Here is a 13,460-nt window from a genome sequence, read left to right as displayed (position 1 = left end):
GCACCTACAGCTTAAAATGATGGTAAATCCTAGCGTTTCAAATACGCTAGGATTTACCAGCACTAAAAATAAAGGCGACCTTCATTAAAAAAAAACTGTGTAAAAGGTACATTTATTTAGCAACGGCTTCACTGCTAAACAGAGCACATCCGGCCTCCCATGGCACAGCTAATTTTTTCTAGTGGGTTGATGTTTTCCCCTCTTAGCCAATAGCCATGCTAGCCTAGTGGACAGTGCTGTACGGCTAGCACGGCTATGGAGCTGTGCTGAGGGCGGCTGAAGGCGCTCAGTTTAGCAGTGAAGCCGCGTTTTTTTTAAACTCATGAATGAAGGTCACCTTTATTTTTCACACTGGTAAATCCTAGCGTTTCAAAAACACTAGGATTTACCATCATTTTAATGCTTGAGCAGAAGCCAGAGTCTGAGTTTTGTAGCGCAACCCATAAAAGTCTATGAGGAGAGGGACCATGCATTGCGACCTCCAGATGTTAGCTTTCACTCAAGCGCTACCATTTTTACTTTCAACTTGTAATTTGAGCACAAGAATAAGAGCACTTTTGATTTAACATGAGCAATGTAAGAGCTCCATAGCGCTAATATTTCTACGCTCAACTTGTAATCTAGATAGACCACAGTGTTGTAATAGTCAGATGTAGCACATTAGAGCATGTTTCTAATGTTCTAATAGGTCCCTTTAATAAAAGAGTAATGTATCAATTAAGAACATGGAAGTGAACCTTTTAACAATTCTTTGAGTGTTGACTGCTGGGAGCTTTGGAATTCTTCTGTCTTTTTTGCTCCTTTTCTTTCTGCAGCTGCAAAACATTTTAATAAATAAGTGTTAGCATCAATACGTATGTATATCTTGTATTTATTCATCTGTATATATCAGTGAAGCATGACATTTTACTTGGTAATCAGTTAGAATATGACAGCACACTGCTTTTCTACTTTAAAAAACATTCACCTAGATTTAGAGTTCTGCGTTAGCAGTCAAAAGCAGCGTTAAGGGGTCCTAACGCTGCTTTTTAGCGCCCGCTGGTATTTAGAGTCAGGCAGGAAAGGGTCTACCGCTCACTTCCCTACCGCGATTCCAGGCTACCGCAGATCCCCTTACGCCAATTGCGTATCCTATCTTTACAATGGGATCTGCCTAACGCTGGTATTTGGAGTCTTGGGAGAAGTGAGCGGTAGAGCCTCTACCGACAAGACTCCAACCGCAAAAAAAGTCAGTAGTTAAGAGCTTTATGGGCTAACGCGTGAATATAAAGCTCTTAACTACTGTGCTATAAAGTACACTAACACCCATAAACTACCTATGTACCCCTAAACCGAGGCCCCCCACATCGCCGCCACTATAAAAAAAATTTTAATCCCTAATCTGCCGACCGGACACCGCCGCCACCTACATTATACCTATAAACCCCTAATCTGCTGCCCCTAACACCACCGACCCCTATATTATATTTATTAACCCCTAATCTGTCCCCCCCAACGTCGCCGCTACCTTACCTACACTTATTAACCTCTAATCTGCCGACCGGACCTCGCCGCCACTATAATAAATGTATTAACCCCTAAACCGCCACACTCCCGCCTCGCAAACACTAGAATAAATTTTATTAACCCCTAATCTCCTGCCCGCCCGCCCGCACCGTCGCCGCTACTATAATAAAGTTATTAACCCCTAAACCTAACTCTAACCCTAACACCCCCCTAACATAAATATAATTTATATTAAACAAAATAATATTGCTAAAATTAACTAAATTATTCCTATTTAAAACTAAATACTTACCTATAAAATAAACCCTAATATAGATAAAATATCATTAATAATTATATTGTAGCTATTTTAGGATTTATATTTATTTTACAGGCAACTTTGTATTTATTTTAACTAGGTACAATAGCTATTAAATAGTTATTAACTATTTAATAGCTACCTAGTTAAAATAAATATAAAATTACCTGTAAAATAAATCCTAACTTAAGTTACAATTAAACCTAACACTACACTATCATTAAATTAATTAAATAAATTAACTACAATTACCTAAAATAAAATACAATAAAATAAACTATTCTATAATACAAAAACAAACAAACACTAAATTACAAAAAATAAAAAAGAATTACAAGCAGTTTAAATTAATTACACCTAATCTAAGCCCCCTAATAAAATAAAATAAAAAAAGCCCCCCAAAATAAAAAATTCCCTACCCTATTCTAAAATACAAAAGTAATCAGCTCTTTAACCAGCCCTTAAAAGGGCTTTTTGCGGGGCCTTGCCCCAAAGTAATCAGCTCTTTTGCCTGAAAATAAAATACAATACCCCCCAACATTACAACCCACCACCCACATACCCCTACTCTAACCCACCCAAACCCCCCTTAAAAAAACCTATCGCTAACCCCCTGAAGATCATCCTAACTTGAGTCGTCTTCACTTCACAAATTCTTCATCCAAGGTGCGCAGAGGAGGTCCATCATCAGGTAGAAGTCTTCATCCAAGCGGGGCAAGAAGAGGTCCTTCATCCGGTAGAAGTCTTCATCCAAGCGGGGCAAGAAGAGGTCCTCCATCCGGTAGAAGCCTTCATCCAAGCGGGGCAAGAAGAGGTCCTCCATCCGGTAGAAGTCTTCATCCAGGCGGCGCCTTCAATCTTCATCCATCCGGAGCGGAGCGGAGCCATCTTCAAAGGAGCCGACACGGAGCCATCCTCTTCTACCGACGGACTAATGACGAATGAAGGTTCCTTTAAGGGACGTCATCCAAGATGGTGTCCCTTCAATTCCGATTGGCTGATAGAATTCTATCAGCCAATCGGAATTAAGGTAGAAAAAATCTGATTGGCTGATGCAATCACCCAATCAGTTTGAAGTTCAATCCGATTGGCTGATCCAATCAGCCAATCAGATTGAGCTCGCATTCTATTGGCTGTTCCGATCAGCCAATAGAATGCAAGCTCAATCTGATTGGCTGATTGAATCAGCCAATCAGATATTTCCTACCTTAATTCCGATTGGCTGATAGAATCCTATCAGCCAATCGGAATTCGAGGGACGCCATCTTGAATGACGTACCTTAAAGGAACCTTCATTCGTCGTTAGTCCGTCGGGGAAGGAGGATGTTCCGCGTCGGCAGGATGAAGATGGATCCGGAAGACAGAAGATAGAAGATTCCGCTTGGAAGAAGACATCGCCAGGATGGAAGACCTCTTCTTTGCCGCTTGGATCAAGACTTCGCCCGGATGGAGGACCTCTTCTTTGCCGCTTGGATCAAGACTTCTACCGGATGGAGGACTACATCGCCCAGATTGGATGAAGACTTCGACTCGGCTGAGTGAAGACGACTCAAGGTAGGGAGATCTTCAGGGGGTTAGTGATAGTTTTTTTAAGGGGGGATTGGGTGGGTTGTAATGTTGGGGGGGGGTTATTGTATTTTTTTTTACAGGTAAAAGAGCTGATTACTTTGGGGCAATGCCCTGCAAAAAGCCCTGGCCTGGTAATAGAGCTGATTACTTTTGTAATTTAGAATAGGGTAGGGAATTTTTTTATTTTGGGGGGCTATTTTATTAGGTGGCTTAGATTAGGTGTAATTAGATTAAACTTCTTGTTATATTTTTTGTAATTTAGTGTTTGTTTTTTTTGTATTATAGAATAGTTTATTTAATTGTACTGTATTTTAGTTTAGCTAATTGTAGGTAATTTATTTAATTAATTTATTGATAGTGTAGTGTTAGGTGTATTTGTAACTTAGGTTAGAATTTATTTTACAGGTAATTTTGTAATTATTTTAACTAGGTAGCTATTAAATAGTTATTAACTATTTAATAGCTATTGTACATAGTTAAAATAAATACAAAGTTGCCTGTAAAATAAATATAAATCCTAAAATAGCTACAATGTAACTATTAGTTATATTGTAGCTATATTAGGGTTTATTTTATAGGTAAGTATTTAGTTTTAAATAGGATTAATTTATTTAAATTTAGGAATATTATTTTGTTTAATTTAAATTATATTTAACTTAGGGGGGTGTTAGGGTTAGAGTTAGGTTTAGGGGTTAATAATTTTATTATAGTAGCGGCGACGGTGCGGGCGGGAGATTAGGGGTTAATAATTGTAGGTAGGTGGCGGCGATGTTAGGGAGGGCAGATTAGGGGTTAATACTATTTATTATAGTGTTTGCGAGGCGGGAGTGCAGCGGTTTAGGGGTTAATACATTTATTATAGTGGCGGCGAGGTCCGGTCGGCAGATTAGGGGTTAATAAGTGTAGTTAGGTAGTGGCGACGTGGGGGGGGCAGATTAGGGGTTAATAAATATAATGTAGGTGTCGGCGATGTTAGGGCCAGCAGATTAGGGGTTCATAGGTATAATGTAGGTGGCGGCGGTGTCCGGTCAGCAGATTAGGGGTTAAAAAATATTATAGTGGCGGCGATGTGGGGGGGCCTCGGTTTAGGGGTACATAGGTAGTTTATGGTTGTTAGTGTACTTTGTAGCACATTAGTTAAGAGCTTTATATTTATGCGTTAGCCCATAAAGCTCTTAACTACTGACTTTTTTTGGCGGTAGGAGTCTTGTCGGTAGAGGGTCTACCGCTCACTTCTTCCAAGACTCCAAATACCGGCGTTAGGTAGATCCCATTGAAAAGATAGGATACGCAATTGGCGTAAGGGGATCTGCGGTAGCCTGGAGTCGCGGTAAGGAAGTGAGCATTAGACCCTTTCCTGCCTGACTCTAAATACCAGCGGGCGGTAAAAAGCAGCGTTAGGACCACTTAACGCTGCTTTTGACAGCTAACGCCAAACTCTAAATCTAGGTGAAAGGAAATAGGAGAATGTTTATGCAAATATTATTCTAAAACCTGTGTTACCCCGAATTATTATTGCCCCAAAGTATATCATTCTTATCTCAGGAATTAAGTGTCACTATTGGACAGCCTCAAAAGTTATATAGGAGTGGCTGGAATGTTTTACTTATACATGTTCTAAATCTGTGTGCTTAAATTACATTATGAAAACTTTGCTGGGGTTAAAAATTAATGTGTTATGTGTACCTTTAAGAAAGCTTTGCACGTTTTAATAGACAAGCTGGAATGTTTTATAGTTTCATATGCTAGAAGCTCTGGTCACCTTTGTGAGATATGGTAATAACTTCATACATGTTCCTGTACCAAGCTGTTCTTGTCTGCATAATTTCAAATAGTAAGTTACAACACAGTTAATCACTGTAACAACAAGGCGGGAACTCAACACCATAATTAGGCTACAATAACTACCAGCAGGCTATAAGACCTCCAGAAGTTTCCAATTATTTTCTCATAAAAAGATAATCTTTTAAATGTCATGTCTATAGTTCAAATAAGCTTGGCACACATTGTACCTTGGTGTCTGGCCTTTCCTTGCGCTGTCAGCGGCCGAGACGGCGTGGGGGTGGGTTTCAGCATATCTGGGGTAGATACTGCCTTTATATAATTATAAGGACATGTCATATATAACTTTGAAGGTGTAACTCTGGATCACTGGTAATTTTACATATTTGACACTCTTCTATAATTTATTTGCATAACATAACATAGGTGTGGTTATATTCAATTTTGATCAGTCAGTCCTGGTATCTTGCATCTATTTCCTCATTACAGTTTTATTTGTTATGCCTGCGTAACAATCTTATTTTTTTTTATGCAAAGTTCTATGTTTGTTATATCTATGTGTACCATGTTTAGTGTAAAGTGCTTTTTCATACTGTTATTACTGGACCAAGTGTCCAACCTCATCTAGGGGGGAAAAATGAGGACTGAATATCCTTAAATACGAGTTTATCAAATATGAAGTCAATATTTACATGATTGTATACTGTATTTACGATGTAACCTTATACTATGTACTGTCCTCAATAAAAATGTCAATATAAAAAAAAAAATAACAATAAAATTGCTGAGGAAGGGATTGAGTCTCAGTTTTAATTTTCTTAGGGGGTACATAGGTAAGTATAGTGTGCATGCAGACCATTTCAGGTTTGAGGCTTTACTTATTTATTTATTTATTATGGGGGCGAGACATTTTTTTTACATTTCCCCTCACTTTTACTTTATTCATGTGTTTTGAGAAATGACAAGATGTAATAAGTATAACAATTAATACAAAATGAACAGTATTTTACACAAATTATGTTTATGATTGACATAAGGATAGTGATAAGTTAAGGGAAACATAATAGAAGGTAGACAGTATTCGATATAAATGGTAAATGTGACATGGAATTATAGCTACATGGTATGTGACACAATGCAAATGTAACAACCTATCCCTGGGTAAAGTTCTGTTGTTTTATGTTATTGTTTTGTTTAAAGGTTCTACTGCTTCCAAATTGTTTTAACAATAATTTTATATTGATTTTGTAAGGCTACAGATATATTGTAGACACTTGAGATGCAATCGAGTAGATCACATTACAGCCTGGTGAGATATGTATAATATAAGGAGTAGTTATACTATAAGAAATATGACCTGGCCACAGAGAGACTTATAAATTCTGGAAAGGTCGGTCACGACCAGGTGAAAAGACAATGAATGATGGCACAGGAAGCTAAGGCTAAGTTATAATACTGTTACTGTGTTGGTTGACATGACAACAATGTAATTATCAAAATTTGTATTCACGCCAAATGATATGTTATAGAGTATTGTATCTTAAGTCAATATCTTTAATAAAGAACAAATATAAATAAAAAAAAAAAAAAAAGAAAAATAGCTTATGCTTGTCAATGAGCTCTAATTATTTACTACATTTTAATATTGGCAACAGTGAAGCATGTTTTATCGTCATGTTGGTGCAGGCACAAACATAACATTAGGGCATGAAGACTTGTCTCTGCATGTCTGGGCAATCCTGCAAGTGTATGGACACAGCTTGTCAGTGAGTTGTCTGCATTCTTGTGAATTAAATGCTAGGACCTGAAATGTGTCTCAAGTGATGCGGGAATAGATTTTATCCAAATATAGAAATAAAGTGCTCACTTTGGTGTTTTACAAATGATCAGTGTCATAAACAAAGCTATAGTGTTGTTTCTCCTGTAATAAAAGCAAGTGACTTAAGTGACTACAGCTCAGAAGAAAAGGAGTTACTGTGTTCAAGGGTAGGATGTGATGTTACATCAGTTTGTAAATACCATGAAAACAAATTTCTATTGAAATATCATCACCTGTTTAGTAACAGTTGTAATCCCTTTGAATATCACAACAAACCTATAACCAAAGGACTATGAGAAATTTGATTAGAGCACATATCAAAGGAAAATAACTATCCTCTAAAATGTGTCCCTTGTAGGTCCCTTAATGCCACCTGTTACAAAAACAATTTGAGTGATTGAAAAAGAAACATGAATGGAACTATGCACCCGAAGATTCTCTTTAGAAGGTTGACTTTAGCTTGTGCTGCTCTTGAAGTATCCCCTGCATCAAACATTAAGAAAATAAATAATAATAATAAGCCTCAAACCTTAAATGTTCTGCATTCACACTATACTTTTCTAGGTACACCCTAAAAAAAAAGAACTGACACTCAAACCCTTCCCATTATAAACTGAATTAAAGAAACATGGAACCCAAAATTTATTTCATGATACAGATAGAACATTCAATTTAAAAAAAAAAAAATATGTTATCAAATTTGCTTCATTCTCTTGATATCCTTTGTTGTAGAAGAAGCAATGTACTAATGGGAGCTAGCTGAACACATCAGATGACCCAGTGACAAGAGGCAATTAAGTGCAGTTACCAAGGCTAGGACCATCCTGAGCGAAGATATTGGGCATTCTGTAAACATCTGTTTAACCAAAATTTGTTGTACGCTGTGACACAAACATGGCTGCCGTGGGTAAACCAAGTAAAATAAAAAACTTGTGGTTTTGCAATACCAATACATAAAGGTAATCACAAATTTGGAAAATTAAAAATGGTCAACCAATGTTGGCCCACTTGAGATAGATTGATCTAGAAGGTAGGCCTGCTCTTGAATGGTAAGGGCCAATAAGGCTCAGGACATCACTGACACATCAAATTGAGAAAATAGCAAACTACTTTCAAAATACTCTAAGGCTAGTCGTTATCTCATCTATCAAAAATTTGGACTGATGCATTCTATCAGGTAGATTACGAGTTTGGTCGGTAAAGCTGTACGGTGCTAACGAGCAGTTTCTGCTCACCGCTCACCTACAGACAACGCTGGTATTACGGGTTTTTACAAACCTGGCGTTAGCCGCAGAAAAGTGAGCAAAGAGCAAAATTTTGCTCCACATCTCACCTCAATACCAGCGCTGCTTACGGTAGCAGTGAGCTGGCTAAACGTGCTCGTGCACGATTTCCCCATAGGTATCAATGGGGGAGAGCCTGCTGAAAAAAAAACTAACACCTGCAAAAAAGCAGCGTTCAGCTCCTAACGCAGCCCCATTGATTCCTATGGGGAAATGAATTTTATGTCTGCACCTAACAACCTAACATGAACCCCGAGTCTAAACACCCCTAATCTTACACTTATTAACCCCTAATCTGACGCCCCCGCTATCGCCGCCACCTACATTATATATATGAACCTCAAATCTGCTGCCCCCAACATCTCTGACACCTACATTATATTTATTAACCCCTAATCTGCCACCCCCAATGTCGCCGCAACCTACCTACAATTATTAACCCCTAATCTGCTGCCCCCAACGTCGCCGCCACTATATTAAAGTTATTAACCCCTAAATCTAATCCTAACCCTAACACCCCCTAACTTAAATATAATTTTAACAAATATAAAAAAATAACTACAATTAACTAAATTATTCCTATTTGAAACTAAATACTTACCTATAAAATAAACCCTAAGATAGCTACAATATAACTAATAGTTATATTGTAGCTATCTCAGGGTTTATTTTTATTTTACAGGCAACTTTGTATTTATTTTAACTAGGTATTAAATAGATATTAACTATTTAATAACTACCTAGCTAAAATAAGTACAAATTTAAGAGTAAAATAAAACCTAACCTAAGTTACAATTACACCTAACACTACACTATAATTAAATTAAATCCCTAAATTAACTACAATTAAAAACAATTAAATAAAATTATATAAAGTACGAAAAAAAAACACACTAAATTACAGAAAATAATAAAATAATTACAAGTTTTTTAAACTTATTATACCCAATCTAATCCCCCTAATAAAATACAAAAAAAAACCAAAATAATAAAAAGCCCTACCCTATACTAAATTACAAATAGCCCTTAAAAGTACAATACCCCCCAACATTAAAACTCACACACCCAACTAACCCTACTCTAAAACCCACCCAATCTCCCCTTAATAAAACCTAACACTAACCCCTTAAAGATCACCCTACCTTGAGAAGTCTTCACCCAACCGGGCCGAAGTCCTCAACGAAGCCGGGCGAAGTGGTCCTCCAGACGGGCAGAAGTCTTCATCCAGACGGCATCTTCTGTCTTCATCCATCCGGAGCGGGTCCATCTTCAAGCCATCCGACACGGAGCATCCTCTTCATCTGGAGTCTTCTTACTAAATGACGGTACCTTTAAGTGACGTCATCCAAGATGACGTCCCTTCAATTCCGATTGGCTGATAGAATTCCATCAGTCAATCGGAATTAAGGTAGAAAAAATCCTATTGGCTGATGCAATCAGCCAATAGGATTGAAGTTCAATCCTACTGGCTGATCCAATCAGCCAATAGGATTGAGCTCACATTCTATTGGCTGAATGGAACAGCCAATAGAATGCGAGCTCAATCCTATTGGCTGATTGGATCAGCCAATAGGATTTTTTCTATCTTAATTCCAATTGGCTAATAGAATTCTATAAGCCAATCGGAATTGAAGGGACACCATCTTGGATGACGTCACTTAAAGGTACCGTCATTTAGTAAGAAGACTCCGGATGAAGAGGATGCTCCGCGTCGGATGGCTTGAAGATGGACCTGCTCCGCTCCAGATGAATGAAGATAGAAGATGCCGTCTGGATGAAGACTTCTGCCCTTCTGGAGGACCACTTCGCCCGGCTTCGTTGAAGACTTCGGCCCGGTTGGGTGAAGACTTCTCAAGGTAGGGTGATCTTCAAGGGGTTAGTTTTAGATTTTATTAAGGGGGGATTGGGTGGGTTTTAGAGTAGGGTTGGTTGGGTGTGTGGGTGGTGGGTTTTAATGTTGGGGGGTATTGTACTTTTTTTACAGGTTAAAGAGCTGATTACTTTGGGGCAATGCCCCGCAAAAAGCCCTTTTAAGGGCTATTTGTAATTTAGTATAGGGTAGGGCTTTTTATTATTTTGGGGGGCTTTTTTATTTTATGTTGAAATAGTTTTTATTTGTTTCAATACATCAAATATATAATAAACTGTACATTCTGAGAACAATATATTCAGTATCATGGACGATGTTACATTTTATAGCTTCATAGAAACATTTTGTGTATCATATTACCTTAGCAAAAATCTATATCAGGTATTATAAGTAAACAAAATTATACTGTCAATGCCAATATTTAGGGATCAAGGTCTGTGTGAAATGTGTCTCTTGAAGAAATACAATTTTAGCTTTTAGCTTTATATATTGGGTAAGGGCTACCTTGCGTTTGATATTGGTGTTGAGGCCTCTCACATTGTGTGAGAGAACAATGAAGTCATGGGTCATGGGGACTAAAGGCGTTGTCACTTCGTATGCTATCAGTGCCGTAACTGAGTAATGGGTATTGTGGTGTTTGACCTTTGTACTCTGTCTGACAAGCATATAGAGGCCACACAAACATGTAAATATGAACAATAAAAAAACTTGTTAACATATCAAACTGTGAATGAAACAAATTAGAAAAACATATATAACAATTGTTCAGGCTTATCGCCCGATTAGAACTTTTGATGTCCATCTTACCCCTGTAAAGAGAAGAAAAGATAGAAGAGAAGAAAAAAGAAGAAGAAAAAAAAGGACAGACACAGGGGGGGAGAACACTACAAAAGAAAATAAACTGTAAACAGCCTGCTATGTGCAGGTTATTGAAGTAGCTTATGTGGAGCTAAAATAATAACAAAGGTTATCTAAACTTTAGTGAATTTCGAGCAAAGTCTCTGGATACAGTTCATAATGTTCAGTGTTGTTGTATTCGGAGAGATATAGTGTCTCTTAATATATCTTTAGAGTCATTGCAGCATCATCATTATTACCCAGAGAAGCATCTAAACTTGTGGGTTAGCAGTTTATTCTGCAGTATGAGGGGCAACTCCCTATTGTACAGGAATAAAGAAAATCCCGATATGGGTTCTCACCCTGAGCATGGGTGTCTTAGTCTCTACCTAGGGGATAGATGAAGGCAAACAAGATCAATGTCAAAAAACTTTGTATACTCATCTGCAACTTGTCCTGCTGTGAAGTCATGTGCGAAAGCGCCACGTGGGTTGTAGAACTTCTTTACTTTCAGGAATCATTTTGGTTTCTTCTTGGTTACTTTAACCCACTTGGCTCTTTTATGATTGACCTCATTTGGGGCCTGACGTTCAGCTTCAGAATCGCTGAGAGTGGATGGTAGATCCGGTGAATCTAAGCCCAGATATTCACAGATCTCTGGGATATCCTTCCTATCTTTTATCGATAGGGTTTTTCCTTCATGTACAATATTTAAGGCGAAGGGGAATCCCCAGCGGTAATTTATTTGGGACTTTCGAAGCAGTTGTGTGAGTGGTCTGAGTGATCCTCTCCTCTGTAAGGTACGCACACATAGGTCTTGGTAGAACTGTACGACTGCACCTTGATATTTGAAGGTTGGGTTCTTTCTGGCTGCCATAAGGATCGCTTCTTTTTCAGGGAATCGAAGTAACTTAACTATCACTTTTCCTCCACATTATTCTCATTATCCTCCAATGCCGAAACTCTGGTACCCAAGTCATGCATCTCATGTTTTATTTCTGTTATGCTATTGGTGATGGTGGTTTGGAAGGAGTCCATTTTGTTCCACAGTTTTTCAAAGTTCTTATCAATATCCTTCTTAGAGACCAAAGTCTTAATATCCGCTCTTGTGACAGGGGTTAAATCAGCGTCACATGTCTGGGAGTCTGAATCTGCTTCCATGTCCTCCTCTTGTTCTGTATCTCGGGGTTCCATTATTTTCTCCCCTTTAGAGGATTTAAAAAAACAGAATTTATGCTTACCTGAAAAATTACTTTCTCCAACGGTGTGTCCGGTCCACGGCGTCATCCATTACTTGTGGGAATATTCTCTTCCCCAACAGGAAATGGCAAAGAGCACAGCAAAAGCTGCCCATATAGCCCCTCCTCAGGCTCCGCCCCCAGTCATTCGACCGACAGTTAGGAGAAAAAAAGGAGAAACTATAGGGTGCCGTGGTGACTGTAGTGTATAGAGAAAGAAAATTTTCAAACCTGATTAAAAAACCAGGGCGGGCCGTGGACCGGACACACCGTTGGAGAAAGTAATTTATCAGGTAAGCATAAATTCTGTTTTCTCCAACATTGGTGTGTCCAGTCCACAGCGTCATCCATTACTTGTGGGAACCAATACCAAAGCTTTAGGACACGGATGAAGGGAGGGAGCAAATCAGGTTACCTAAACGGAAGGCACCACGGCTTGCAAAACCTTTCTCCCAAAAATAGCCTCCGAAGAAGCATAAGTATCAAATTTGTAGAATTTGGCAAAAGTGTGCAGAGAAGACCAAGTCGCTGCCTTACATATCTGATCAACAGAAGCCTCGTTCTTGAAGGCCCATGTGGAAGCCACAGCCCTAGTAGAGTGAGCTGTGATTCGTTCAGGAGGCTGCCGTCCGGCAGTCTCATAAGCCAATCGGATGATGCTTTTCAGCCAGAAAGAAAGAGAGGTAGCAGTAGCTTTTTGTCCTCTCCTTTTACCAGAATAAACAACTAACAAGGATGAAGTTTGCCTGAAATCCTTTGTTGCGTCTAAATAGAACTTTAAAGCACGGACCACATCTAAATTGTGTAACAAACGTTCCTTCTTTGAAACTGGATTTGGACACAGAGAAGGAACAACTATTTCCTAGTTAATATTCTTGTTGGAAACTACTTTTGGAAGAAAACCAGGTTTAGTACGCAAAACAACCTTATCTGAATGGAACACTAGATAAGGTGGATCACACTGCAAAGCAGATAATTCAGAAACTCTTCTAGCAGAAGAAATAGCAACCAAAAACAGAACTTTCCAAGATAGTAACTTGATATCTATGGAATGTAAAGGTTCAAACGGAACCCCTTGAAGAACTGAAAGAACTAAATTTAGACTCCAAGGAGGAGTCATGGGTCTGTAAACAGGCTTGATTCTGACCAAAGCCTGTACAAAAGCTTGTACATCTGGCACAGCTGCCAATCGTTTGTGTAACAACACGGATAAAGCAGAAATCTGTCCTTTTAGAGAACTCGCTGACAACCCTTTATC

At 38.5% G+C, this 13,460-nt stretch overlaps 1 protein-coding gene across 1 annotated transcript in view; it reads right to left on the bottom strand.

Moving 5' to 3' along the window:
• Positions 1-13,460, bottom strand: part of FAM221A (family with sequence similarity 221 member A) — a 148,093-nt gene that overhangs the window by 33,714 nt on the left and 100,919 nt on the right. The window contains 1 exon segment of the mRNA XM_053714149.1: positions 738-815. Coding sequence (XP_053570124.1) covers positions 741-815 — 75 coding nt within the window. The 3' untranslated portion in view covers positions 738-740.

This window comes from Bombina bombina, chromosome 5, assembly GCF_027579735.1.
Source record: "Bombina bombina isolate aBomBom1 chromosome 5, aBomBom1.pri, whole genome shotgun sequence".
Classification (NCBI taxonomy): domain Eukaryota; kingdom Metazoa; phylum Chordata; class Amphibia; order Anura; family Bombinatoridae; genus Bombina; species Bombina bombina.
Note: the sequence above shows the minus strand (reverse complement) of the source record. Positions and strands in the feature narration are given on the sequence as shown.